A 26,266-nucleotide genomic window follows, 5' to 3' on the forward strand; every position below is an offset into this window, starting at 1 on the left:
AGCGAACCAGAATCCGGATTCGCAAGATGCGAATGATGCCGATAAACTATGCAGAACGAGAAGGAACGTTTGAGTCGTTCTGGGGACGCGACTCTACTTATACCCGTACTCAGTCAGTATATACATTGTTAAGTTATGATTTTTTAATTAAAAAAAAAAAAAAATTTTACATTTTACATTTTTTTGCTACATCTGTTATCTACATCTACATCTACAATGTATATTTTACATCTAACATGTAGATTATAGATGTACCATTCATATTCTACATCTCCTCCGCAAGGGGTTGCTCGCGCACTGAACGCGGCAGAGTGTGCGAGCGAGAAGGAGAATGAGTTGCGTTGTCGTTTGCCGGAGGGGGAAGGGGAAGCAACTGAAAATTAATTTCTTCATTCTGGCTATAATTATGATCCGATCTGATTCATATTCGGCAATCTGGTAGATATGGGCATTCTCTACGATACTGCGTTTTTAGTTTTATCGTATCTTTAAAATTGTGGATGCCAGAGATTTTCGTCTTTTGTGGGGGCGGAAGGGGGCGGGGCGAAATTTTGAAATACACTTGTAGCAGTGTGATATCACATGAGTCTGGAAACCAAATTTGGTTACCCTAACTCTTATAGTCTCTGAGATCCAGGCGCTCAACAAGACGGACAGACGGACAGACGGACGGACGGACAGACAGACATGGCTATATCGACTCGGCTATTGATGCTGATCAAGAATATATATACTTTATGGGGTCGGAAACGTTTCCTTCTCTGCGTTACACACATCCACTTTTACCACAAATCTAATATACCCCTTAACTCTTTTTTGAGTACGGGTATAAAAATTCGTTAGCATTACACAGAAAATGTCATTGTGAATTTGGTACTATCCATATGAAAGCATAAGTGGACCAAAAACAAAAGAACATATGCGTTTAGTCCACGAAAGCCACGAGGACCCTAACCTAATCTCCGGCTCGGACTCGGAATCCAGCTCGGTCTCCAGCTCAAGTAGCTCCGACAGCAGCGATGAATTTTGTAAGTAACGAACATTGTTCGAACAATGTTTTCCTGATTCATTTTTCTATAGATCAAGATATCAAGAAACTCTTTGGGCGCCGCATCAATGCCGCTGGAGCGCCCAAACTGCCATTGACTGGCTATGTGCGGTTCACGATGAAAAAACGCAAGAAACTGAAACGCGACCCTAGCTGGCTGTACCGTACGATATCGCAGCGCCAAAATATTGTTGCTGAAAATGGCAGCGGCTTTCGAAAGAGCGTACATGAAAGCGGCCGTCAAGGACAAAGCTGTGTAAGTGAAGTGTTAAGTTAAGTTAAGTTTACAGTGCAATAATTATTCTTACTTTCCTTCCAATAGATACAAAAAGATGATCCCCACCGGGCCAATGGAAGCTCTGCTGCTGGCAAAAATAAGCAGCCAGTCGCGTCTACAAGCAAAAGTCTGTCCACTGAGAGCCTCTCAATACGCGCCGCACGCCGGCCCGCGCCCAGGCTAATATCATGGATTACGAAAGCGACAAAATATGCAACCAAATCCGTTCGCGCCTGGCCAAGTCGATCATCAAGGGAAATGCTTCGAACAGCGAGACGCTGCTGGAAGAGTGCTTCCAGAAGGAGACGAAACTGATACACGAAGACGCGATTGAAATGCAAAATTTCCGCACCTTTTTGGAAGATCGTCTTCAACACATCGACATGCGTCCGTACGAGAAATACACCAAGACGTTTGGTGCAGAGTAAATATGTATTTATCTAAATTTATTTAAATATTAAATAATTAAATAAATAAGTAAAATAATAAGTAAAAAATAAATAAATATGTACATTTCATTTTGCTTCTGCAAGCATGCTTCTGCTAACCAGGGGGGTATTTATGTAACTTTAACATATTTTACGCATTACAGGGGAAAGTTGTCGGAGTTGTACAAGTTGTACAAGGAGCCTTTACAAACAGTATTATTTTCCGCGGTTAAACAAAGGGTGCTCAACTACAAATTCAAACAAAAAAGGAGGATCTGGATCAAGTTACCCTTCGAAGAGACAAATTACCAGGAGCAGCAGTACAAGACACTGCACGTTGAAGCGGACACGTCCAAGCTATGCTGCTCCGACGAGGAGCTCGAGATTTTCTCTGTTGATTCTGGGCCCACCTGTGCGAGATTGACCTCAAGATTGGCATAGCTGCACACAAACAGGCTGATCCAGCCATTTACGCATGAACTCCTCTAAAGGCCTGGATCAGGTACTGCGCCATGTTCTCAAGGCCCAGATAAAGATGCATGCGGTCAAAGAGAAGGATCAAGTGAAGGAGGGCAATAAAAAGCTGAATAATCTAACATTCGCTTAAGGAAACGTTTGAATTCCTTCAACTCCTTCGCGATACAGACTAGATGGTCATGCATTTTTATTGGATCCTGGTGCTCCTCCCAATTATGACTGTGAAAAGTGCTGCCGTATGCGTGATCTAGCACGATGTCCATTATGCGCTGTTCAATCAAGCGGTTCCGCAAATGCTCTAGGTTCCAAGGCACTGGGACGTGTTCCTTGACCATCCATTTGCAGTGCATCAGTGCAAAGGAGAGTATTCATAATGACCAGGGAACATCACATTTCATGTTGGATGGAACCTGTAAACCATCAAGGAAGCTTTTAAATAAATCTAGCGCTAACAGGGGAGTAAGTAGCGTAGCAGAGTAACAGAGTAAGTAACAGAGCTCGAGCTCTCTCTCTGTTAATATTAAAATTACTTTGTTTATTGGCTGGTTTCTTGCAACCAATCAGAAACAACGAGAGAGACACATTAACAGTGATTTACAATTAACATTACAGAGTACTTTCACTGTTAAAACAGAGAAATTAAATAACATTTTTTCACTTGCGTGAAAACTTCAAAGTGAAGAGTGCACACAGATTTTATAAATAAGTATATTTTATATTGTATATTTTATATAAATATTTACATATAGACATATATATTATGTAAATTTTGTGTATTTTATAATAATTGCTACACACATAGAGCCATGTACATATGTATGTACATATATCGATTTAGACAAGTGCTGTGTTAAGTTAATTTAAAAAAATGAAAAACAAAACAAATTAATGCAAAAAAGTCACCATTTAGTTATCAGAAGAGGAACCCAATTAACTACAAAAAGTAGACTGAAAATCGATTATTATTATTTATTATTATTAATATTTTTTTATTTATTATTATTATTATTTTTTAGATGATGTTTGAAGAAAAAGTTGACTTAATGCTGTTTTATAGTAACAATTCAAATATCAAATATCAGAAATATTATTCTACCATCTGGAGTACTCCAATTAAATCCTAAACTCTACATTTACTAGTTAATAATAGCAACAAGCACATATTTGTTTTTTTAAATTCAGAAAATTATGGGCTAAAATCGACGAGAAAGCACTCAAACTTTGGTAATTTCAATGCCTAAACGCTTGGCTGAAGTTATTTCAAAGCGTGGAGCCAATACCCACTATTAAATAAGAAAATAAATTTGTTTCACCAATTATAAAATAAAAAGAAAATGTTCATTCTGGTGAACCAATAATTAGTTGTAAGGGAGAAAGGATCAGTAATCTTAAAAATGTTTATCTTATTTCAATGCATATTTTCTTCATATATACGAATAGAATACGAATACGAATATTAGCATATACGATTTTATTTAAAAATGTATTATATTTATTTATATATTTATTATATACATACATTATAAATTATATGTATTTTTAGCGACCAGGGAGTTTTGTTTTTGCCTCGTAACTTTTGACCCAATTGAATATTATTCAAAGATATGTGTACCAATTTGAAGCTAGAGGTATTAGGTAAGGTAACTGCCAGTGAAAGAACTAAATTGATTCCTTCATTCAGAAAAATTGTATCCAGAACTTTGTAGAGTGACCTTTTTTGTGAGAAAAACAATATAGGCCCCGTTGCGGCGAGAGCAGCTAAGAGCGCAATATAGTACCATCGGTTTGTTTTGTTCGTTCTCTGTTAGTCGCTTCTCTTAAGCTTCTCTTTAGCTTCTCTTTATTGCGACGCGCAGCTCCGCCCTCTACCACCCTCTTCCACCCACGCCACCGAAGGCGAACCAGTTTTCGTTCAGAGAGAGCGACATGCAGTCGTTTCTCTCTTGTCTTCTCTTCTCATCTCATCTCTTCTCTTCGGTGGATGGATGCTGCGGACGTGGAATTGGAATTGGAATCGGGCGACAAACATTGCCACGGTGCCACGCCGCAGAGTTGGTGGTACTTCAAACGCGCGTCGTCTTGGTCACAATTCCCGTTACAGTTGTCGTTTGGGCTGGCGCATTGTGCGTGGTTTCGCGCGAGACGAGTAGTGCATCAATGGGATGGATCGCAACAAATGAACTGAACAAACTCTGAGATACTGAATTGAACTTGAGCTGTGGAAATGGCTCGATCGATTACAATCATAAAGCAACTAAATTCGAGATGGCAATAGAGAGGCGAGGCGCTTATCACCTAAACAAAGAATGAAAAACGAAAAATGAATAATTCGATGCGTATACGCACGCCGATGTGATTCGAAACGCCGATTTTATTTGCATATGTACATACATATGTATGTATGTATGTATGTATGTATGTATGTGTGTACACTGTATGTACATGTAAGAATGATTGCTGTCATCGCTTCTGACGATACTGACTGTCTCGACGCAAAAACATTTATACAGATGCAAATAGTAAATATGCCCGATCTCCTGGTATCCCCTAGATACGGCTATCGTGATATTATTTATTTCCCATGCGTGCCAAGACTTATAGCTAAGAGTTAAATGTGACGCGACGCAACACAAATGTGAATATGCAAAAGTGCCATAAAATAACTATACATTTACATGTACATACATGTACATATGTATGCAAGTACTTATAGGAATATATAGGTATGATAACACAATCCAGCACGATCCTAGTCAAAGAAGGGAAACTCTTCACAATAATTTATGGAATTCTACCCTTCAGGTTGTAGATTGCATAGGTGAGTACCGTACCGAGTGCCTGTACCTGTGCCTGTGCCTGTACCTGTTCCTGTTCCTGTACCTAATAACACGCCTTTGTCTCATGCTTCCATTTGCTTCAAATCCGTCCCTAATCGAACAATAAAGACATTGCGAAATATGTACATATATAACCTTAACAGTTAAAGCCGGTAAAAGTTTACTTCTGTGAACTCTTATAACATGCTAATTGCATCGGACCTGCAGTGCTAAAATCTGGTCTGGCTTCGTCTGGACTTGCCTGCTCTGGCTCTGGCTCTGGGTCTGGTGCTGCACACAAGCATTGGCCGCGACAGGTGCACTTGCCACGCGAGAAGATCTTTGATGGTGTGGCTGGGACTGGGACTGGGACTGGGACAGGGGCTCGGGCTGGAATCGGAACTGGAATTGAAGCTCGCGCTATTCAGACTTGTGGCAAAGGGGCCAACACATCTCATCAGTAGCTGGCTCCAAGGAGTTGCAGATCGTGTATTCGATGGTTCAGACTGGTTTGTCGTATATATGTATGTATGTGTGCATATCTACATTCAGACATTCAGACATACATACATGTATGCATACATACATACATATGTATGTACAAGCATAGATATATCAGTGTGCGCATGCAATTGCAATCGAATATTTGAGTATGATTTTTGAATTCATCGTTCATCGTTCATCGTCCACTGACATTATGTGATTTACAATTTCAGTTCCGTTCCTGTCTTGAGGAACATCTTGCCCATGCCCATGCGCATGCGCCTCATACACAAGAACACAATTCGATTGGATTGTATGTTTGAGATCGGTATGATACCGTACCGCGTACCAGCTCGAGCTCTCTTTGCTTCTCTTTGCGATCCAATTCAATTGCTATCCCATTGCTATTCTCGAGTTGTTGAATTGATGCTAATGCTGCTAGTACTCGTACTCGTACTCCTACTCGTACTAGTACTCCTACTCCTACTCCTACTCCTAACTGTTCTGCTGCTCAAGGAGAGGCTTAATAATATTGGTACATCTGTCAAATTATTTGTTTTTGTTGCCGCTTGTCGATTGTTTGTTGGCTTTGTTTGTCCAGGGGTGTCAGCGTGGAACGCCATAAATTCTGGCGACTGGCGACTGGTGACTGCAGGCACAGGCACAGGCATCGCATCCATCGCGTTTATAATAAGGTCCACGGTTACATCAAAGAGATAATCAAAGGCGAAACAATGACACAAGCACACACTTAAGAAGAAATCCTCGATGGACTTGTTCCCCCAGCCTCCCCTCCTCGCAGCGTTTCCACAGCATAATGATGCAACAACAAAGAGTACATGCGGCCATACCATCCAAAAATGTCTTAGAGAATTTGCTTACAGCCACGGGAAATACTCCCATATGTTATGTGGGAGCATATCCTAGGACCTAAGAAAGAACGCCAAAGTCAGCTGCGTATTCATATCTGTTTTTGGTGTTCCTCTCCAGTTGAGAGGAAGAGATTTGATTTCAAAGTTTTGCGGGCAATAATAACGTAATATAAATCAACTGGACTTATTTATGCTGGCTGCAACAATTACCCGACCCGATTGCGCCAATTCGTATTGATTGAACTTGAACAATGTTCTCCCAATCCAATCCCTTTGCGGTGGGGCTGTAATATATTTCTCGATTTTGTGGAGTTCTTAAATTAAAAACAATCTCGTCCTGCATCCTGCATCCTGCATTCCAAACGTAGAGAGCCACAAAGAGTAGATATTTTATTTAGACATACGTAAGTGCCATAGGTAGTGGTACAATACAGATACAGGCACATGCATAGGTGCAGGATTAGCAGATCAATTTAATATTCTGAAAGCCAACGAATCGCGAATAATGCCAGCGGAACGGAACAGCAGATAATGCCAGACTCTGTCGTCGAGCAAATCATCTGCGCTTGGTTATGCGGCACTGTACTGTACCAGGAGCACTGGCAGGTGAATAGTCAGTCATACTACGAGGATTAGAAAAGTTATCATTACAGCCTGTGCTGTATCTAGAAACTTCGTTTCGTCGAAGGCAACCAAACCCGCATGCAGATCCCAACGAGCTGCGGCACTCACACGACTGCACGCACTATCATTAGACGTAACTTGAAGAGTTCGTTCCGAGGCGGAATGACAGGTTTTTTATCCAGTTCTGCCAAGCTGGGCTGGTAAAACTAGCCAACCGGAAAACCTGGCAGCATACGCAAAGAACTAGCAAATGAATCGAACAATTTTGCTGAATTTACTTACTCACGAAATATAGTCGCTGCAATTTTGATTACAAAGATAAACGTGAACGTGAATTTCTATTAGTCTTAAGACTGTGGTAACTATGAATTTCTCAACCTCTGCTTTCGCGCAAAATGTACGAGCATAGGCCGCCAGTGGTAGGGCCTGGAATAACTTTTACGAAAATATATTCAAGTATCTGCACTGCGAGTGGAGTGCACTACGGCTGCTGAAGTGCTGCTAAAGTGTGATAACGGATTTTCATCGTACTGAAAAGTTTCTGCCCCAAAATGGTTACTGAGATTTCGTTTTTGCAAATGGCAAAGCGAACATCTCAGTGATAAGTCGACTGAAGCACGGAGCCTGCAGCCTGGAGCATGCAGCCTGGTTTTGTTACGCATAATGCATAAATATCCGCGCATGTGTACTACTTAATACACACATGCAGTTACGAATGCAGTATATGCACATACATACATACACACTCGCATGTGAGAGAGCTTGGAGCTTGGAGCTCGCATGTGTCTGTCTATTGAGAAAATGCAGCGAAAAACGTGTTTTGGGTTATATATGTACATAGATAGAGTCCGAATCCGAATCCGAATCCGAATCCGAATTGCGACGCCACGAACAGCGTCGATCCGCCGGGACGACATGAGACGACAGCCGACCGGAATGCAGCATGGAAAACTAGTTGTATTGTCGATGTTGATGCTGTTTTTTTCCGTCGTCGCAAAAATAAACACACTCAAAATAACAACAGGTGAATGCGAATACAAGAAATCAATAAAATAAAACAAGAAAGGCGGCCTAGGTTCAGGGAGACGAAGCCTGCATACCCTGGCAACATATTGCCCTGGTACATATTGCAGTCGTGGCTGCCAAACCACGCAGGGAAGCTTCCAGCAACGGCATGGTACCATGCACCGACCACAGGTGCAACGAATCACAGAGTGTTGCACGTTGTGGACTCCTGAGACACAAGCGCATTGCGCACATTGCGCTCATTGCGCAAATTCACCTATGACGATTTGGCAAGTCCAATATACTCATGGCGGTTACCTCAGCTAAAAACTCACCTTACAATGTTGTTTCCTGTTTTTGCTGGACGAAGCCGAAGCCAAAGCCAAAGCCAAAGCCAAAGCGCAAACCATCTAGAGATTGAAGTATAGGTGTGTTTATCTTTCGAGAAATATCGGGCGCAGAAGCAAACGATGACGACAACCAGATCGAGGATGTTGTTCAATTTATGTCCAGACACAGACAGATCCACTTGTCTCTGTTTCTGTCTGCGCATATCTTCTGTGGGCCTGTTTCTGTTATCAGAGTTATGCAAATGAGTCCTCGCTTGAGTAGAAGTAGAAGAAGAAATAAATACGGGTATGAATTGAAGAAAGCGGTTTAGTTCCTACCCGTCTGAGTAGATTCAAATGAAAATATGTAATATTGTATCTACATATACATAGTATGGTATGGTACTATAGCGGACGGGGTGGGTAGCCTAAATAAAAGAAGACAAAGGTTCCGTTTCACTTTATACCTGGTACTCAGCTAATATGAAATATCAAATATATTGTATACGTAATATTATTGCATCCGATGACTTCCTCATGCTTTTTCCCTCTCTCTCTCTCTCTCTCCCTCTCTCTCTGTGGCCGCGCAGTATAATAATGATCCAATCTGATCCAGATTCCGCAATCTGGTAGATATGGTCATTCCCCATGATTCAGCGTATTCCTCAGATTTTAATTTTTTGCTGGGTAGAACGAAATTTTGAAATACTCTTGTAACAGTGTGATATCACAGGAGTCTGCACACAAAATTTGCTTGGTCTAGCTCGTATGTATAATGTCCGAGTTCGAGGCACTCATCGGGATCGGGTCGCATAGACTAGATGGACGGACGGGGAGACATGGCAGCAGAGACTCGTCCATTGATGCTGATCCAAAATAAATGCAATAGTTTTAGAATAACATTTGAAAGTTTCTAAATTACGCATTAATGTCCACCCTAGTAATCTGGGGGGAATGAGTCAGAATTGCGTCGAGAACAAAAGCTGTATTGTTCGTCCAGATGAGAACTGTTTTAAGTCAGGGTTCGGTCCACAAACGATGCGTTTGTCTTGGGCATCTGCCAGTTCAAGAAGCAGCGACAGCGACAGCGAAAGCGAAAGCGCTCAAAGAAACAATCACATTTGACCTCTGAGTTTTGATAGGAATATGCTTGATTACTGCTTCAATAAGTTTGTGTTAAATCATTCAGCAGTGCATTTACATATGTATGTACATACGTATATAGCTGATGTGCATACATCTAGTGCGGCACCGCACAGCACCGCTGCTGCACTAATTTACCACTCGCACCCCACTATGTTGTACTATGCTATAATACTATACCACATTTTGGGGGATAATTAAACACATGCATGTCCCAGGGGCAGCAGTTACCAGCAGTTGTTCAGTTATTCCTTATTATTCAGTGTGAATAACAATCTTCATAGGATTCTACTGTTGTAAAAGTACAAGTACATATGTACATATGTACATATTTATGTACATATGTATGTATGTAATTTTTTGTGTCTTGCATTGCAGGAGCGGAGCTCAATTATAATATCACGATGAACTTACCAGTTTGGTGCATATTAGTGGTATCGTATCGGTAAAAACTGGCAACTGAGTCCCCCACTGAATTGTAATTCTTTTTTGCCGAGTTTCGAATCCGTTTCAACTGGTCGGCGTTCGCTTACAGGGACTCTGTGCTATCCAAGCAAAACTGGGACGATTCAAAGTTCTTTAATAAAATAAATAGTTAGTTTCGGCCGATAAAAGACCCAAACTTAAACGAGAAGGAACGTGCGAGTCGCTTCTGGGGACGCGAATCTACTTATACCCGTACTCAGTCAGTATATGTATACATTTTTGAGCATATGATTATTTAGAGTTTTAGAATTAAAAAAAAAAAATTTTACATTTTTTAGCTACATCTGTTATCTACATATACAATGTATATTATACATCTAACATGTAGATTGTACATGTACCATTTAGATTCTACATCTCCTCCGCTGGGGGTTGCTCGCGCACTGAACGAGTGAGCGAGCGAGAAAGAGATAGGTAGGGGGTCTTTGGCAGGAGGGGGCGGAAGAACAAACAGAAAACTAATTTCTTCATTCTTCAATCTGATTCAGATTTGGTAATCTGGTGGATATGGGCATTTTCTACGTTACTGCGTTTTTAGTTTTATCGTATCTTTGAAATTGTGGCTGCCACAGATTTTCGTTCTTTGTGGTGGCGGAAGGGGGCGGGGCGAAATTTTCAAATACACTTGTAGCAGTGTGATATCACATGAGTCTGGAAACCAAATTTGGTTTCTCTAGCTCTTATAGTCTCTGAGATCCAGGCGCTCATCGAGACGGACAGACGGACAGACAGACAGACAGACGGACAGACAGACATGGCTATATCGACTCGGCTATTGATGCTGATCAAGAATATATATACTTTATGGGGTCGGAAACGTTTCCTTCTCTGCGTTACACACATCCACTTTTACCACAAATCTAATATACCCCTTAACTCCTTTTTGAGTACGGGTATAAAAAAGGCCAATGTTTTCATCTGTATTCAACTAAATTTTCTTGTGTTTGGTTAAGCTGGCTAAGAGTAGTCAGTCAGAAAAGGTTTTGCTTATCATATACACACATATGTGTGTATGTATGTACATACATATGTACATAGCTGCACTGGGAGCCTAACTGTAAGGGTATCTAAAGCTTCGGCTACAAAAACTTGCCATTTTATCTGGTGTTTGCTTTGTTCTTGTTCAAATGGAATGCCATGCCGCAATACAATACAACACAAAACAAAGCAACAAGTGAAAATCAGCAAACTGGCTCTGCGAATTTTGCCTCCTCGTCTTCACACTACTTGTCCTAGTCAGTGACTGTCACTGGGCACTGGGCAACGGCAAAAGCAAAAGCAACAGCAACAGCAACCGGTAACGCAGCCGGCAACAGACCGAAGATGCTTTCTTCTACCATATTAATGGCTGCAAGGCAGTTGATTTTGACTAAGAGTCTAGAATAAAATAGTATTGATGGGACAATGGTTACGATTTGTACGCATATAAATATTTAAATATGTACTAATTTTATGAGTGCGAATGCGAATGCTAGTGCGAGTACGTGCATACATACATACATACATACATACATACATACATACATACATATTTAGATGCATTGGCACATCGTCGAATACGCAAGTTTACTGCTTACTTGCTGCTTACATACATACATAAATATTCGTATGTGATCATATGTGAACAAGTCGCATATGCACGCTCTCCTCGTTTTATGGCATTTATACTTACAGTACATGTACATATATACATGCACACACATATACATACATACATACATACATACATACATATGTATGTGCAGAGCCACCAAAGCAAAGCAAAACAAAACAAAACAAAACCAAACCAAATACTAACATGACAGTGCTCCGCAACGAAGAAAACACAAAACGAAAGAAACGAAAAAATAACTGCAAGTCCAAGTCAACGACTTGGCGACTGCTGATGCTGCGACTGCGACTGCGACTTTGGCAAACGCAACATGATGTATTGCCATTGCCCAAACGAGAGGAAGAGACAGGAGAAGGGAAGGGAACGGAACGGAAACCACTTTGCGCTGGAGTCTCCGTCTCCATCTCAGCCGCAGCCGCAGTCTCTGTCTCAGTCTCAGTCACCACAGTCCTTGTCTCAATCTAGTTGCCGATCGTCACACGCTCTCCTTTGCTGCTTTGTGTTGTTTTCTTTCATACATACATACATACATACATACAGACATACATACATACATACCATCGCAACCTTACCAATGACTGGAGTCGGTGTTGCCTCAGCACGCACTTTTAACAAGCCAGTTCTGCTTAGCCACCAGCCACCAGCCACCAGCCATTCTATTAGTATTGTATTGCTTCTGATATGCTTTTCGGTGGTCCATACTACAGTATTAATAATCTCCAACGACCCGAATGTGGAGGGACGGAATTGGTTATATCGCCTAGGCTAATATTTATATTATGTACATACTTATGTACATTAGCACTTCTGGGTGTCACCCAACAATTTAAAGATACAATAAAACACCATAAATAATGACCTGTCTGCTCGATTCTCAAACATCGGACTGGGATCCCTCTCACCTGTTTATTCCCACTTGCTCTCACAATTTGGGTGGGTGGGTTTGCATGCCCGATGTTTGGTATATTAAAGAAGAACTAACTCCCAATTCTTCTCAGTACATTCTTACAGTCTGATGCTCTTGGCTGATATAATTTCAGATTCAAAGCTCGCTCCTGTACATTCGAAAGTGCGAGTACGAGTATGAGTTAGAGTAGTACCTGGTTTCTCATTGTTGAGCAGAGCTGGCGCTGGCGCTGGAGGAGAGAGTTCTTTGCTGTTTTTTCAGTGTATGCATCGTGTACAAATATGTATATGTATATGTATCTGCCATATGGACTCCAGATGCGGTTCAGATGTTGCTTGTATAATTACTTCATTGTCAAACGTTTTAGTATTATTCGTATCTGCGGAAGAGAATAAGGTCTCGTCCACTTTCTTATCTTTTCATCCTATACTCGTAGTTTCCTATTGTTGCAGAAGGTACAAAAATCACCAAAAATCGTTCAATTCAATTCAACTTGTTACAAGACTACAATAGAAAGGTTTTCCGTATAACGATTGTCCAGTCCTCCTGCTTCCTGCGCCAGGAATAAGGCTCATAGATCCCGGACCTAACTTGATATCCAAGTACCACCCTCCATGTACATATAAGCTGACCTGGAAATTCAGTGTGAAGAGGATTAAATGTGCAAGGCTACAAAATTCGCAAGGTCACAATCATATGTGGAACGAGAAGGAACGTGTGAGTCGCTTCTGGGGACGCGACTCTACTTATACCCGTACTCAGTCAGTATATACATTTTTGAGCTTATGATTTTTAAGAATTTTAGAAAAAAAAAATTTTTACATTTTACATTTTTTTGCTACATATGATATCTACATCTACATATACAATGTATATTATACATCTAACATGTAGATTTTACATGTTCCAATTAGATTCTACATCTCCTCCGCTAGGGGTTGCTCGCGCACTGAACGCGGCAGAATGTGCGAGCGAGAAGGAAAATGAGATGCGTTGTCGTTGGCGGGAGGGGGAGGGGAAGCAACTGAAAATTAATTTCTTCATTCTGGCTATAATTATGATCCGATCTGATTCAGATTCGGCAATCTGGTAGATATTGGCATTTTCTACGATACTGCGTTTTAGTTTTATCGTATCTTTAAAACTGTGCCTGCCACAGATTTTCGTCCTTTGTGTGGGCGGAAGGGGACGGGGCGAAATTTTGAAATACACTTGTAGCAGTGTGATATCACATGAGTCTGGAAACCAAATTTGGTTTCTCTAGCTCTTATAGTCTCTGAGATCCAGGCGCTCATCAAGACGGACAGACGGACAGACGGACGGACAGACGGACATGGCTATATAGACTCGGCTATTGATGCTGATCAAGAATATATATACTTTATGGGGTCGGAAACGCACACATCCACTTTTACCACAAATCTAATATACCCCTTAACTCTTTTTTGAGTACGGGTATAAAAATCGTATCAGTCGGCTGGCTAGAGAACTATCAAAGTGCCATCAAACGTCTGGAAATGCCGACTATACCGCACTCACTTAGTATGCTGAAAGTGTCGATGTCATCACCCGCAGCCTGAAAATATCGACAAGTATGCTAGTGCTCGAACACTTGAGTCAAATGCTAACCCGAAGTCAAATCCACCCCCAAAGTGTATTAAAGAGAACTACACTATTGAACTCACCTACGCACTGGGACTATAATTCGAGCTGGACGCCTGAGACCAACCCAACAATGGTTGTCATGATTAGGTTTCGACTTGTGGTCACTGATGCCGACATTGCACATACTGAGACCTCGTAGGCATATAATATTTATTGACTGGGCAAGTGGTCATATTTCGAGTAATTTAAGAGCAATAAAAAATACGATTCGTTTTAGACGACACAGCACCATCTGCGAAGTCTAATTCGAAAGGCTGTGGGACTTTAACAAGTACAAGTATAATGCCTGAATATAAAAAAAAGGGTTTCTGCAAGTTTCCGTCTAGTCTAAAGGGCAAGCTTGAGGCAAATAAGTATATGAGTTTTATTTTTCTGAAAGCTTCTAACTTTACTATGATATCAAAGGGGATATATATTCATCATTCTCTTGGATTGCATATACATATGTATGTACATACGTATAGATACTCGAGAATTCCATAGGAAAATGCATGTTTTCGGATATAACCGTGTTCGAACCTTGTTTGGTTGAAAACAAAATAATTCATATGCAAGGGTGACACAAATACCCATTTCTCCCTCGGTTGCTTAAAAGATGATAGATTAGAGCTAGTCGAAAGAAGCTAGACTAAAAACTAAAACTAAAGAAAAACAACAAAAACCAATCGTGACGTTGTGAACGCTACTATATCATCTAATCATCTGTGGTCATTCCGCTACATCTCGCTCACTCCGTCGGAGGGCGCTACTGGACGAGAATGCGATAGAGAGCGATTGCATGGCATGGGGGGAAAATTTGTATCTTCAAAATTTTGGATGCCACATACATGTAATGTAATATTTCTTATCGGTTGGGAAACGCTTCCTTCTGACGGTCACACACAACTACACGAATCTAATATACCCCTGTACTATTTGAGTACCGTCCATAAAAATGGTTTGATTCCCTAATTCTGACGAATATGTCAATATGGCATTAGCAAAGCCTAATCCTCCATCTTACGAGTCCAGTGTCACATTTGAGCGGATGCGAAAGCCAGCTAAGATCATCAGACACAAAATTTCATTGCATTTACGCGTGTTTCCGGCACATTGTGTCTAACAATAAGTTGGCATAGGAAGTAGAGCAAAAATGATGATGGGGTCCGCTGGCCCGCCGCACTGCCCGAGGCTGCTAAATGGGCTACGAGCAAACCGATGACACTAAGCTCAATGTGCTGCGACAAGTGTAATAATCGCTAGCGTATTCGGTGGAGAATGTCGTAGGCCAGACTGACCCTTCAGAGAGTAGCATGTAACATGTAACATGTAACATGTACATACATATTCTTTCATTCATGGCTTGGTGGAGGTTGGAGGTTGGGGGTATTGGTATTCCGTTTAGGGCTGAGCGAACAGAACATTACATTCAATGTACATATGTCAAGGAAGGCTCAAAACTGTTTCTTGACCAGACATACATTACTTTGTGCATTAAGAATGGTGATTGGTAATCTCTCTTGCTGCGGTAATCCCCTCTGGCAAAAAGTGAAGTCAAAAAATAAACGAACATTTTTCGTAAGAATTTCAACGCTCCTAAACTTTTGTTATGTCCTTTCCACTGGACGACTCCCATTGAGGAAAGTACATAAATATGTAGGTACATTTTAGAAATAGATGCTGAACTGCATGGAATCTTTCAAATTTGTATCCCGTTTTTAAATTTGCAAAGAATACGTGGGCTCAATAGGCGAGGCTTTCCGTAGTGATAGGATCTTCATTCCGTTCGAGTGTTGAATAAATGTTTTGCAATATTTGCTTTCATCCTATTGGGAATCAAAAAAGCTCATCGTTCAATATCCGTTCACTATTCACTATCCGACTAACCGACGGTCCATGCTAGCCTTGTAGGTATGGACTTGGCTTAATCAACTTGGCTTTTTATTCCACATTAGATTAGTCACGTCACATTATAGAGACATCATAGTAATTTTTTGGATGGCTCGGCACCAGTTTCCTAATTTCCCAATTTCCCAATTTCCCAATTTGAGATCGACACGTGTTCCGAACAGTCGTCAGTCACATTTTCACCTAGATGGATCCTATTTGCTTGCAAAATTATTGTTGGCCGGATAACCCAGAAGATAATTGCTTTATCCACAAGTACTACGAGGGTCATTACCAAATGTCCTGTCCGCCGGAATTGAAATTGCACTGGTGGCATGGAAACAGGGGTATATCCAAGTATTTGAACATAAAAGGGCATAAGAGGGCAATTGTTTAGTCTTTCTCTGAATAGCGAAACAAATTCGAGATGTGGCAAAGTGTAAGGCAAAAATGAACAAATATAAGCAGGCATAAATAATACATACGTATGTATGTATGTATGTACAAAGTACATACAACCGTCGACAGACAGGACAGGGGTGACGTGACGGATGGCGACCATAGACTGTTGTCCTTCGTAAGCTAAACGCGGTCCAGTCGACTCTTTGTTTGCGGCTTTTTGACCAAACAAGTGCACCATCAACGAACAACAAACAACAAACAAATAATACACACACACACACACAAAGCGCATCCAATAACAAAAACAGCCACAGATACAAAAGCAAAGCTCTCTTTGAACTACGATTGTAAGTGCCCCGCCCCTCCTTGGCTTGGTCCGTTCCGTTCCGTTCCGTTCACAGACCAGACCAGACCAGACCATAGCATTGCAAAAGGGGTCGTCGGTCGGGTCGGTGTCGGTCCCGGTCCTTGTCGGTCCTATTGTGCGCCAAATATGCAAATGAAAGTCCCATTGCCTGTGCATACATACATATGTATATATATGTACATATTTGTTTGTATGTATGTACACAGGTACATGCAGGTGTGAGCTAATAGTGGCCTCTTCTAATGATTTTGTGATATTTTATTCAGTTTAGCAAAAACAACGTGTAATACGTTAATGAATACGTTGATGAAATTGATGATGATGCTTCTTCGATCGTTTGACTCTCCTCAGCACTGGCACTGGGCAGGCGATCGATCGATCGGAAACGACTTGGAATCCATCCTTTCGTTTTCTTTCAATTTGTAAAGTGGTAAGCAGCCTTTTAAAAAAAGAAAACTCCCATTGGATTCCACCACCGTAGTGTTGCTGTTGCTGTTGGTGTTGGTGTTGGTGGTGGTCATGTCGGTCCTTTCGGGTTCGGTTCAACCAAATTCATTTTTAATGCCAGCACGTGCGTGGGTCTGGGCCGCCGCATTAAGGCTACTGCCGAAGGCTCGTAAACAATGCTGGCCGCAGTCAATAGAATTGAGCAGTAGCCGCATGTCTTTGCAGTGGAGTGGAGTGGAGTGGAGTGGTTAGGACTTAGGACCCCAATTGAAAATTCATTATTGCGCCAGGCGCTTTCTTTTTATGTGTTGTGTGTTGTGGGTTGTGTGTTGTGGCGTGCTGTTTGCCGATGATGTTTTGCGGTGCTTAAAAAAGGAAAGAATAATATTTATTGTATGCACCTTGAAGCACACACCAACAGACCAACACACCAACCAATCAACCAATCAACCACGTGCCTACTTAGTGGAATCAGACTCAACTGCCGTGCAGGGACGTTACGCTACAGCGTCCGTCCTGCGTTCAGTTCAGCGGAGCTGACAGCGGTCGTCGTTGCCGTTGTCGCGCGCCCTGAATGTACATACTTATCGGAGGGCTAAGCTAAGGTATGGTATGGTGTGGTATGGAATGGTATGGAATGAAAAATTGAGCATCGGATGATAATGATAAATGGTCCAGAGCAGAGGAATGGAATGGGATCAGTTTGGAAATCATTTGAAAACAACACACAAGCCAATAGGCGAATACTCTAGAAATTGTACATGCATACATACATACATACATATGTATGTACATACATACATATGTATGTACATACATACATATGTGCAGTACTGCAGTAGCTTAACTAAACTGAGAAAACTGAGAAAAGCTTGCAATTATAGAATCACCGACTAGTGATGGGGTGAACTACTCCTACAGACACATACATATGTACATATGTACATACATACATACATATGTGCATATGTATGTAGTACATGAGTAACTCAGTGTCTGTTGGTTCGGGAATTTACTCATGACTTGGTAAGTCAACTCCACTCCACGCCACTCCACTCCAATTGTTTGCTAGTGCATCATTGGCAATACACCAAAGCAGCGACTCTCTATATGTATACTTATATGTGTATGTACATATGTATATGTATATCCTAACATCCGGCAGTCGGGCCAGAGCGTCCTAGTGCGTTCAGGAGGGTGGGGAGAGGGGCGGGAAAGACGCTTTTATTGGATGTATGGACATGGGCTGTTATTGTTTCGCATTTATATGTTTGTGTGTTTGGGCACTCGCCGTAACTAATTTATTTATTTATTTATTTCGTATTTTCGGTTTTCTGTCACGGGGCCCCACTACTCCACGCACTCAAACCCCACCACCACCCCCACCCACGACAAGTGTGTATTTTCGGAAATTCGAATGTACTTACACATTTGTACAAACTAACATACGCCACGCCACGCCACGCTATATATGTACATATGTATGTGCATATATGTATGTAATATGCTGTGTGTGGGTCTATGCATATGTATTCATATATAAATATTGATATTTAAATACAACAACAACAACAAAAACAACAACAACGACCACAATCCCACAATAACAGCACAGCTAAACCGAAAACCCGACAAAAAGGAGAGAAATCCATTGAAGTGAATTTGCGGAAGCTATTTGTAAGTGTACAAGTCAATATTTGTATTTCCCTGCGACGGTATGTGCACATATTTATACATACATATGTATGTACGCACACACACATACAATACATATGCACTTGCCAGCAGTTGCCAAAAGGCGCGCGCTCGGTATCGTCATCTTGGCAAGGGGAGCGGAGCGGAGCGGAGCACTGTACATCACATCCTCGTCTGTGTTGGAGTCGCAGTAGAGCGGAAGTCATCATTATAAATAAAATTTCAGTTCAAAGCGAATCGGAAAAACAATCATTTCTTCTTATGCATACGACACGATACGATACGTTTGTAAAGGGGTGGGGGGGGAGGCGGGAAAGGGACTGGAAGTAGTGCTTAAACTCGAGCTCTCAGGGATCTATGTAGGTTGCGGAGGGTGCAGGATGCAGGGTAACTATTCTGACGAAACTTAGACTTTAAGGTCGAAACTGATATAAAAACAGTATGCAAAGTTTGACATTTTATTCAAAACGATACGTAACTATGTTAACATTTCGAATGTCAAAAAATCACCTTTGAAGTTGAAGTCATTTACATATGTACGTCAAACGAACCATGTCCGACCGCCAAATACTTTCTGCACCTGAATTCTTGACAAATCGACAAAGATGATCATCAGTATGGAATTCCCGTAGATGGAGAGGTGAAGGAGGACGCATTTCAATTGACAGAATTCTTAAGAAAAACTAATTTCCATCCAACCAAAGTTCTGAATATAACGGAGCTTGAGGGCGCCGTTGCATAATTTCGCCCCGGGCCCAAAATGTTTCCTGACACGGCCCTGCATGTATGCACATACATTTGTATACTCGTATCGTATATACTCGATTTATACTTAGATCAGTATTGTCCCTCGTTGCGGGTGGGGTGGGTCCCTGTCCTGTCGCGAGTTCTTGGCTCTTAGTATACTTTTTTTGCTATGATTATACAAATGGTAATTTGCTGTGATTATTATCAGCCTCAGCCTCAGCCTCTCCTAGTATGTACAATGTACAATAACATACTGTTAGCATCAGTGGGGTAGGGTAGGTTGTTAGCATCAGTAAATATAAATATGCACAGATTCATGCTACAAAAAATAGTTTTAAGGTAATATTCCTACACCTTATTTAGATGGATGGAATAAACATATATCTTATTATGTACACACACACACACACACACACATATGTACATAGGGATGCATATAACACTAAATAGTTGTTTTTTTTCAAATTGTTTCAGCATGTCAGGAAAGCGAAAATCGCCCCCAAACAAGTTTGATGGCAAGTCCAAGAGAAGCGTTAAAGGATCGGAATTTCTACTGACTGAACGGCCGAGCGGTATCACAGAAAACGGTCCCTTGACTATTGGCAAGATGCAGCAGCAGCTGTTCAACAAAAATGGAAACGAAGGATCAGGGTCGACCGTTACCATAAGGGATACGGATACGGAAATGTGCTCGAGTATGGTGTCGACCAGTGACTACGAAAATACTGACCAGGACACCGATTCAAGGAGTTCCAGCACATCGGACAGTTCGAACGAGTCGGATGTCAATAGAAGAAGCACCCATGTAAGTTCCCAGCGCCGGGGGCCCAATGAATGAAATGAATAATGAGATATTTTACAGTCAACTCGATACATATTAGCACAAAAGTCGGACTCATGCGCAAGATACACTAAGAAGGCGAAGAAGGCGAAGAAGGCGCGCCTGAGGAATGGAACTGACGATGCGGGAGTCTTCATGTGCCGCAACGAGCAATTGAACGTTTCGAACGGCTCCGAAACTCCAAGGGAGAGAGTTGACGGTGTGGGCACCGCCTCGATCCATCGGCTTGAAGATCCGATGCGAAAGGACGATGACGTCGCTGCACCTCAGCATAGGAAAGTGATTAAGCAAGAGCACGTCTCCAATGTTGATATTGATGCTGGCCGTGCGTCAGAGCTGTTGATTCCTGCCCAACAAAAAGAAGATGTCGAGATGGAAAAGTTAAATCAAACTTCACCGAGCCCCGAAGCTATTTCAGAAGAGAGAAGTCCGCCTACGTCCTCGGCAGCAGCCCCGTTTCTTTCAATTTACGGAACAGATACTTCTTCGGAGTACTCTGCCATGCCCAAGCCAAGTTTTTCACAAAGGTAGGTCCAGGCCCGCCCCCACCCAAATATGATGCTGCATAATGCATACCCACTAAATACGAAAATTAAGCAGATCAAATATTTATTCATCGATTTGACTTGAAAGCGAGGCCACTATGTACACTCTGTACTCTGTCATCCGGTGAGCCACAAAGTGCAAAATCAGCCTTCAATGATTACCAGATTTCAGTAGCTTCCTTTTTGGCAAATTGGCAAATCTAATGCCATTAAAAATGCACACCAAAACTAGCAAATAATTTCAGGGCAAGGATGGCGAACTGTAGCTTAATCGAACGACCCAACCCGACCCGACCCGCCGCCGGCACGACCACGTCCGCTCCGAAGGGCCATTCCTTCGCCCTCGATGCTCGAATATGAGCTTACTCTCTTGAATTGTTGCTAAATAATTGAATACCACGAACGGAAATAGAGAATAAACTTACAGCAACAAATTGTGAGTATCTATGACCACAGGACCAATATCCGCACTGACAATCCTGGCGAGATTACCCGTATCCGTATGTACCCGTGATATGAGCCATATTCAAAATTGCACTCATGCAAGCTCCGCTCCGCTCCGTGGACTCCGCTCACTCGGACAGATAACAAAACGAACCGAACCGAACCGAACCAAAACGAACCTGCTGGATTTCTCTTTAGGATTGTCCGACTTGTCTCCATAGCTGTGGATAGATTTGATACTGATATACATCTGGGTACCGTTGAGGATGACATTGATTCTGAAAACTTTCTCTCAACGGATAGAATGCTGCATTTCCAATCCCTTTGGGGTTTGAGCGCTGAGCCGTCCTTTCATAGCTCTGATATAATGATATGTTTTTGTTGCGGCCAAATATTTGCGGTCTTTCAAGAAAACAATCAGGAGGTGGAGGCCAAATAAATCTTTCAACTAATCACGGTTGAAAGTAACTTAATATCAAAAAAAAATAAAATAAAATAAAATAAATAATGCGGTGGTAGTTGGATCTAAAAACGGTTTTAATATGTGTACCAATGCCCGCCTAAGCCTTGTCTTCGATCGTTTCAGAGAACACTCCGTGCTGTCTGGCTGCATCCGTGAGGACCGAACATATGAAAAGGATCACACGGTGTCCGAAATGATACGACAACTTCAACTGATTAGAAGTCGCTTGCTCACTCAGGCAAGTAAAGTAACAGTGCGGCGCGATTATTTTTTTGTTTTTTTTTTATATTTGATTACGTTGCCGGAGCCGCTAGCCGGTAGCCGGTAGCCGCTAGCCTAACCCTATCATGCTCAGGAGGTGGTCTGTCCATAATGCCCCCAGTCGCAACCCAGAAACTAACCTTTGTGTCACAGTCATACGATGTGAATTCATTTGATTTGAAAGAGAACAGAACCCCCCCATACCCAACCACTTTGGTATTCTCACAAAAAAGCAATTTATTGTAAATGTATTTATTTCGATGCGCAAGAATTGCCAAAGCCTGGCCAGAGTCAATATGCAGATGAAATTTAAGGCCTTTTCATGTAGCACTCAGCTCCGGCGGGCAAAAGAGCGGAGAGTGAATCACGTATCTCTACATCTACATCTACATCTACATCCCTGCAGGTGACAATTGCAAATTAGCATACACAAATTTAGGCCTGTACGAGTAAGTAGTCACGTATTGAGACTCGATCCCGACTCCAGCAAGAAGGGGTCTACGAGTGCGACGACTGGACTGATTCAGTACTCCGATCCTCCCCATATACATATGTACATATTATTACTATAATAATATTATTGCAATTGCAATCAGATATGTAGTTTTTATGAAACTTACCATCCGTGTGGTACATATATGTATATCGTATAGAGATACATATACATATCACGTATGTACATACATACATACATATGTACTTAATATGTAAATGCTTCGGTGGGCGAGGCGAGGCGAGCGTCCTCTAAACTCCTCATTTCTTTCTTTTTTGGTTTTTATTTTTCTTTCCATTCCAGTCCTTTCATTTTTTGAATTTCCCCGGCTGTTGCATACAAATTTGTATTATTCTTTCCTACTTCCTTTATTCACAGCTTGTTTCATTGTGTGGGAGAGGACCATTCTGTGCACATTCACTTTACTTTTTGTACTTCCTTTGCGATTTTCTATGCTATGTTAAATTTTCTTTTGAATCGCTTTTGTACTGTGCTTTCCATTCAAGCCCAGAACAATAAGCTTTCCTTTATTCTGAGGCCTCTGCCGTCTGCCTTCTCCCCCCCGCCCTCGCCCTCGCCCATTCGCCTTTATGTAATGGCCGGCCGGCTGGCTGGCCACACAGCACAGCCATTGCCGCCGCGGCCATAGAAATAGCAATAGGAGTAGCAGTAGCAGTAGCAACAGCAACAGCATTGGCACATAGACGATAGATAATAGATACCACACCATAGCTGAGGAACCTCCCATTCTCATAGCAGCTATCTTCAAAACTTATGGGGCTTGGCTTGTTGGCTTTCGTATTCATGCATATGTACACATGTATGTATGTACATATATGTACATATGTACTCTGCTTAGTTTACATACATACATATGTATACATATGTATACATATGGACATATGAATACGTATTTGGATAAAACACAGGTGCCAATACACGTGTACATATCTACATATGTATGTGTGTGTGTACCATCAAAAGACAAAAGACATTTATTGCGTAAAATCTGGCTCGTGTCATCTGTTTTGTTTCGGTATCGTTCGGATATTGTACCACCCCCCACCCCCCAACCAACACCCACACCCACACCCCAAGGTAGTAGGTAGTAGGTATACTTACTTATGCATATGCATATATGTATGTATGTACTCTATATATGTATGTATGTACATAGATGGGCAGCACAGCGGTTAAATTAAAGACCAAATCGCCTGAGAACTGTAGCGTAAGCGTGAGCTAGCAGATCTGTAACGTGACAATGAGCGGGAAACTTCTGCTGGCCTGGCCTGGCCTGGGCTGGCCTGGCCTGGGCTTAGGCTCAGCTTGGCTAATCGGCTTGGAATCACGCTAATGTGATGTTTATCTGCCAAATATTTCGTTACGGAAACAGGGGATGATTGACGAGGATGAGGATGAGGATGACGAACACTGATGATTACCTTCCCATTGTCATTGCCCAAAATGTCTAATAAAATCTGCATTTTCCGGTTCGTGTTCGGGGGTAGCTTGCTGCTCCTTCGCCCAGTGGCCTGGGTGAAGCAATCACATCGCCGCCGCAATACATAATTCCAGTGAGAGATACTATCTCGGTGTTAAGTGCACAGTTCAAAAGGTTCTCATTAAAAGCACATTATCACACATGGCTCAGCCTCTTCCTCTCCCTCTCCCTCTACCTCTACCTCAAAAGGAGTGGCTCTTCTTATACCCCACAGTCGTAAGGTAAAAGGGTGTATCCACACACACCGTTCTATCGAGTCCCAAGTAGCACCCAAATTAATTGGAACCAAGAGTCCGCTCAGGCTACATACATATGTATGTACATATGTACTTACATACCATTTAAAAAAAAAAAACATTCATATTCAATTTTACAATATTATTTTATTCTCGATCTTTGTGAGCCGCGGCAGGGATGGGAAGTGTTACACAGATCCACTGCCACCACAAGACTAATACGTACATATATATGTACATATGTATGTATGGATATGGGCAGATCCATATCTATTTGGTGTTACTATTTTAGTAAGAAGTGGGTTTGGTTTCGAGGTCGTATGTACATACGTATGTATGTAATTACTACATGTACACTAGTACTATGTACATATATTATCTGCCGAATAATAGTTTTCGGATCGGTTCGGTACATAATAATAACAATATAATTTCAATAAATCTGATTCCAATAGAAGAATTTTGAAATTTTGTAGAATTTTGTACGCTTAGCTGTGATTCTGTCGCTCTAAATTTAAATATGATTTGCTTGCCTGATTTCCATGACTTCCGCCTGGAAGAAGACGCTGCAGTGATCTGTGATCGGTGATCTGTGATCGGTGATCGTGATCTGATGAGTGCCGTGCCTTATATTTACTTATGTAGATTCCGTCTCCGACCTTGTTGCCCAGCCTCGATCCCTCTGTATGGATGTTTGCTGGTAGCGCTGTAACTCCGTAGAGTAGAATGTACGGAAGTATGCTTACAAATGAATATGGAAATGTATATAAATACCTAAATACATGTACATGGGAATATGCATGTGAGTAAATGCGAAAATGTGCCATCATGGCCGTGCAGGCCTCCCTCTGCTTGCACTCCACTCCACGCATCTCCATGCGCATTGCAAATCACACCGGAAATGCATTTGAAAATTTGCCTACCCTACAAATATTCTTATATTAATCAAAACGTGCGGAATGAAAAGTAGCAAAAGACAGAGAGTTCTATTTTTGAAATAAAAATTTATGAATGAAAACAGAAATTCATACGATACATGCGATAGGATGCGCTGCATCCATTGCAAACTTTCTTCATCGGTTGCGCCACATTAAACAGGGGAAGCATATATGTACATACATACATACATACATATATGTACATATGTACATATGTATGTATTCTCCGAGATCGAGTCGTAGATTCGCTTTCGCAATTAATTGCAAAAAATGTCAATTATTTATAAAAAAAAAAACCGATATCGAAGCCAGTTAAATGTATGAACATTATGGCTATCTGTACACATACAAGTACATTTACATGTATGTACATACATATGGTTATGTACACGTTAAGTGGATGTACATTGGCGGGGGAGAAGAGCTAATTGATGGTATTTACGATACATTAAATATTAAATTCGCAATCATCTCCGTAAGGGAATCGACGATTCGCAGTGTCTCGGATAAGCGATCGCATACGGTGAAAATAAAATATATGTATGTACACTGTGTGCATATGTTTGCACGTACATCGAGAATCTAGATTGTAGAAGAGCACACATAAAATATGAACAATATGCTGTTGAAATGTTTCTATATATTCTATATAAATACATGTGTATTTATATACATACGTACGTAGAGCCCATCCATTCCTTCCCTTCCCCATCCCCATCCTCATCCACATCCCCGTCCCCATCCCACACCTCATTCTCATCCTCATTCCCACTCGCATCGCCATCCATCCAATCTACGAGCCGAGCCCATTCATGGTGTGAGTGCGAGTGTGAGTGTGAGTGTGGGTG

General features: G+C 41.6%; 1 protein-coding gene across 1 annotated transcript in view; it reads left to right on the forward strand.

Annotated features, from left to right (window-relative positions):
* Nucleotides 1-4,254: 4,254 nt before the first annotated feature.
* LOC111070742 (transcription factor Sox-6) overlaps nucleotides 4,255-26,266 on the forward strand; it is a 44,868-nt gene continuing 22,856 nt past the window's right edge. Inside the window, exons 1-4 of the mRNA XM_022361543.2 lie at nucleotides 4,255-5,048; nucleotides 20,171-20,501; nucleotides 20,559-21,064; nucleotides 22,113-22,227. Of these exons, the coding sequence (XP_022217235.2) occupies nucleotides 5,014-5,048; nucleotides 20,171-20,501; nucleotides 20,559-21,064; nucleotides 22,113-22,227 (987 nt within the window). The 5' untranslated portion in view covers nucleotides 4,255-5,013. The remainder of the gene's footprint in view (nucleotides 5,049-20,170; nucleotides 20,502-20,558; nucleotides 21,065-22,112; nucleotides 22,228-26,266) is intronic.

Source organism: Drosophila obscura, unplaced genomic scaffold (assembly GCF_018151105.1).
Source record: "Drosophila obscura isolate BZ-5 IFL unplaced genomic scaffold, ASM1815110v1 contig_187, whole genome shotgun sequence".
NCBI lineage: Eukaryota > Metazoa > Arthropoda > Insecta > Diptera > Drosophilidae > Drosophila > Drosophila obscura.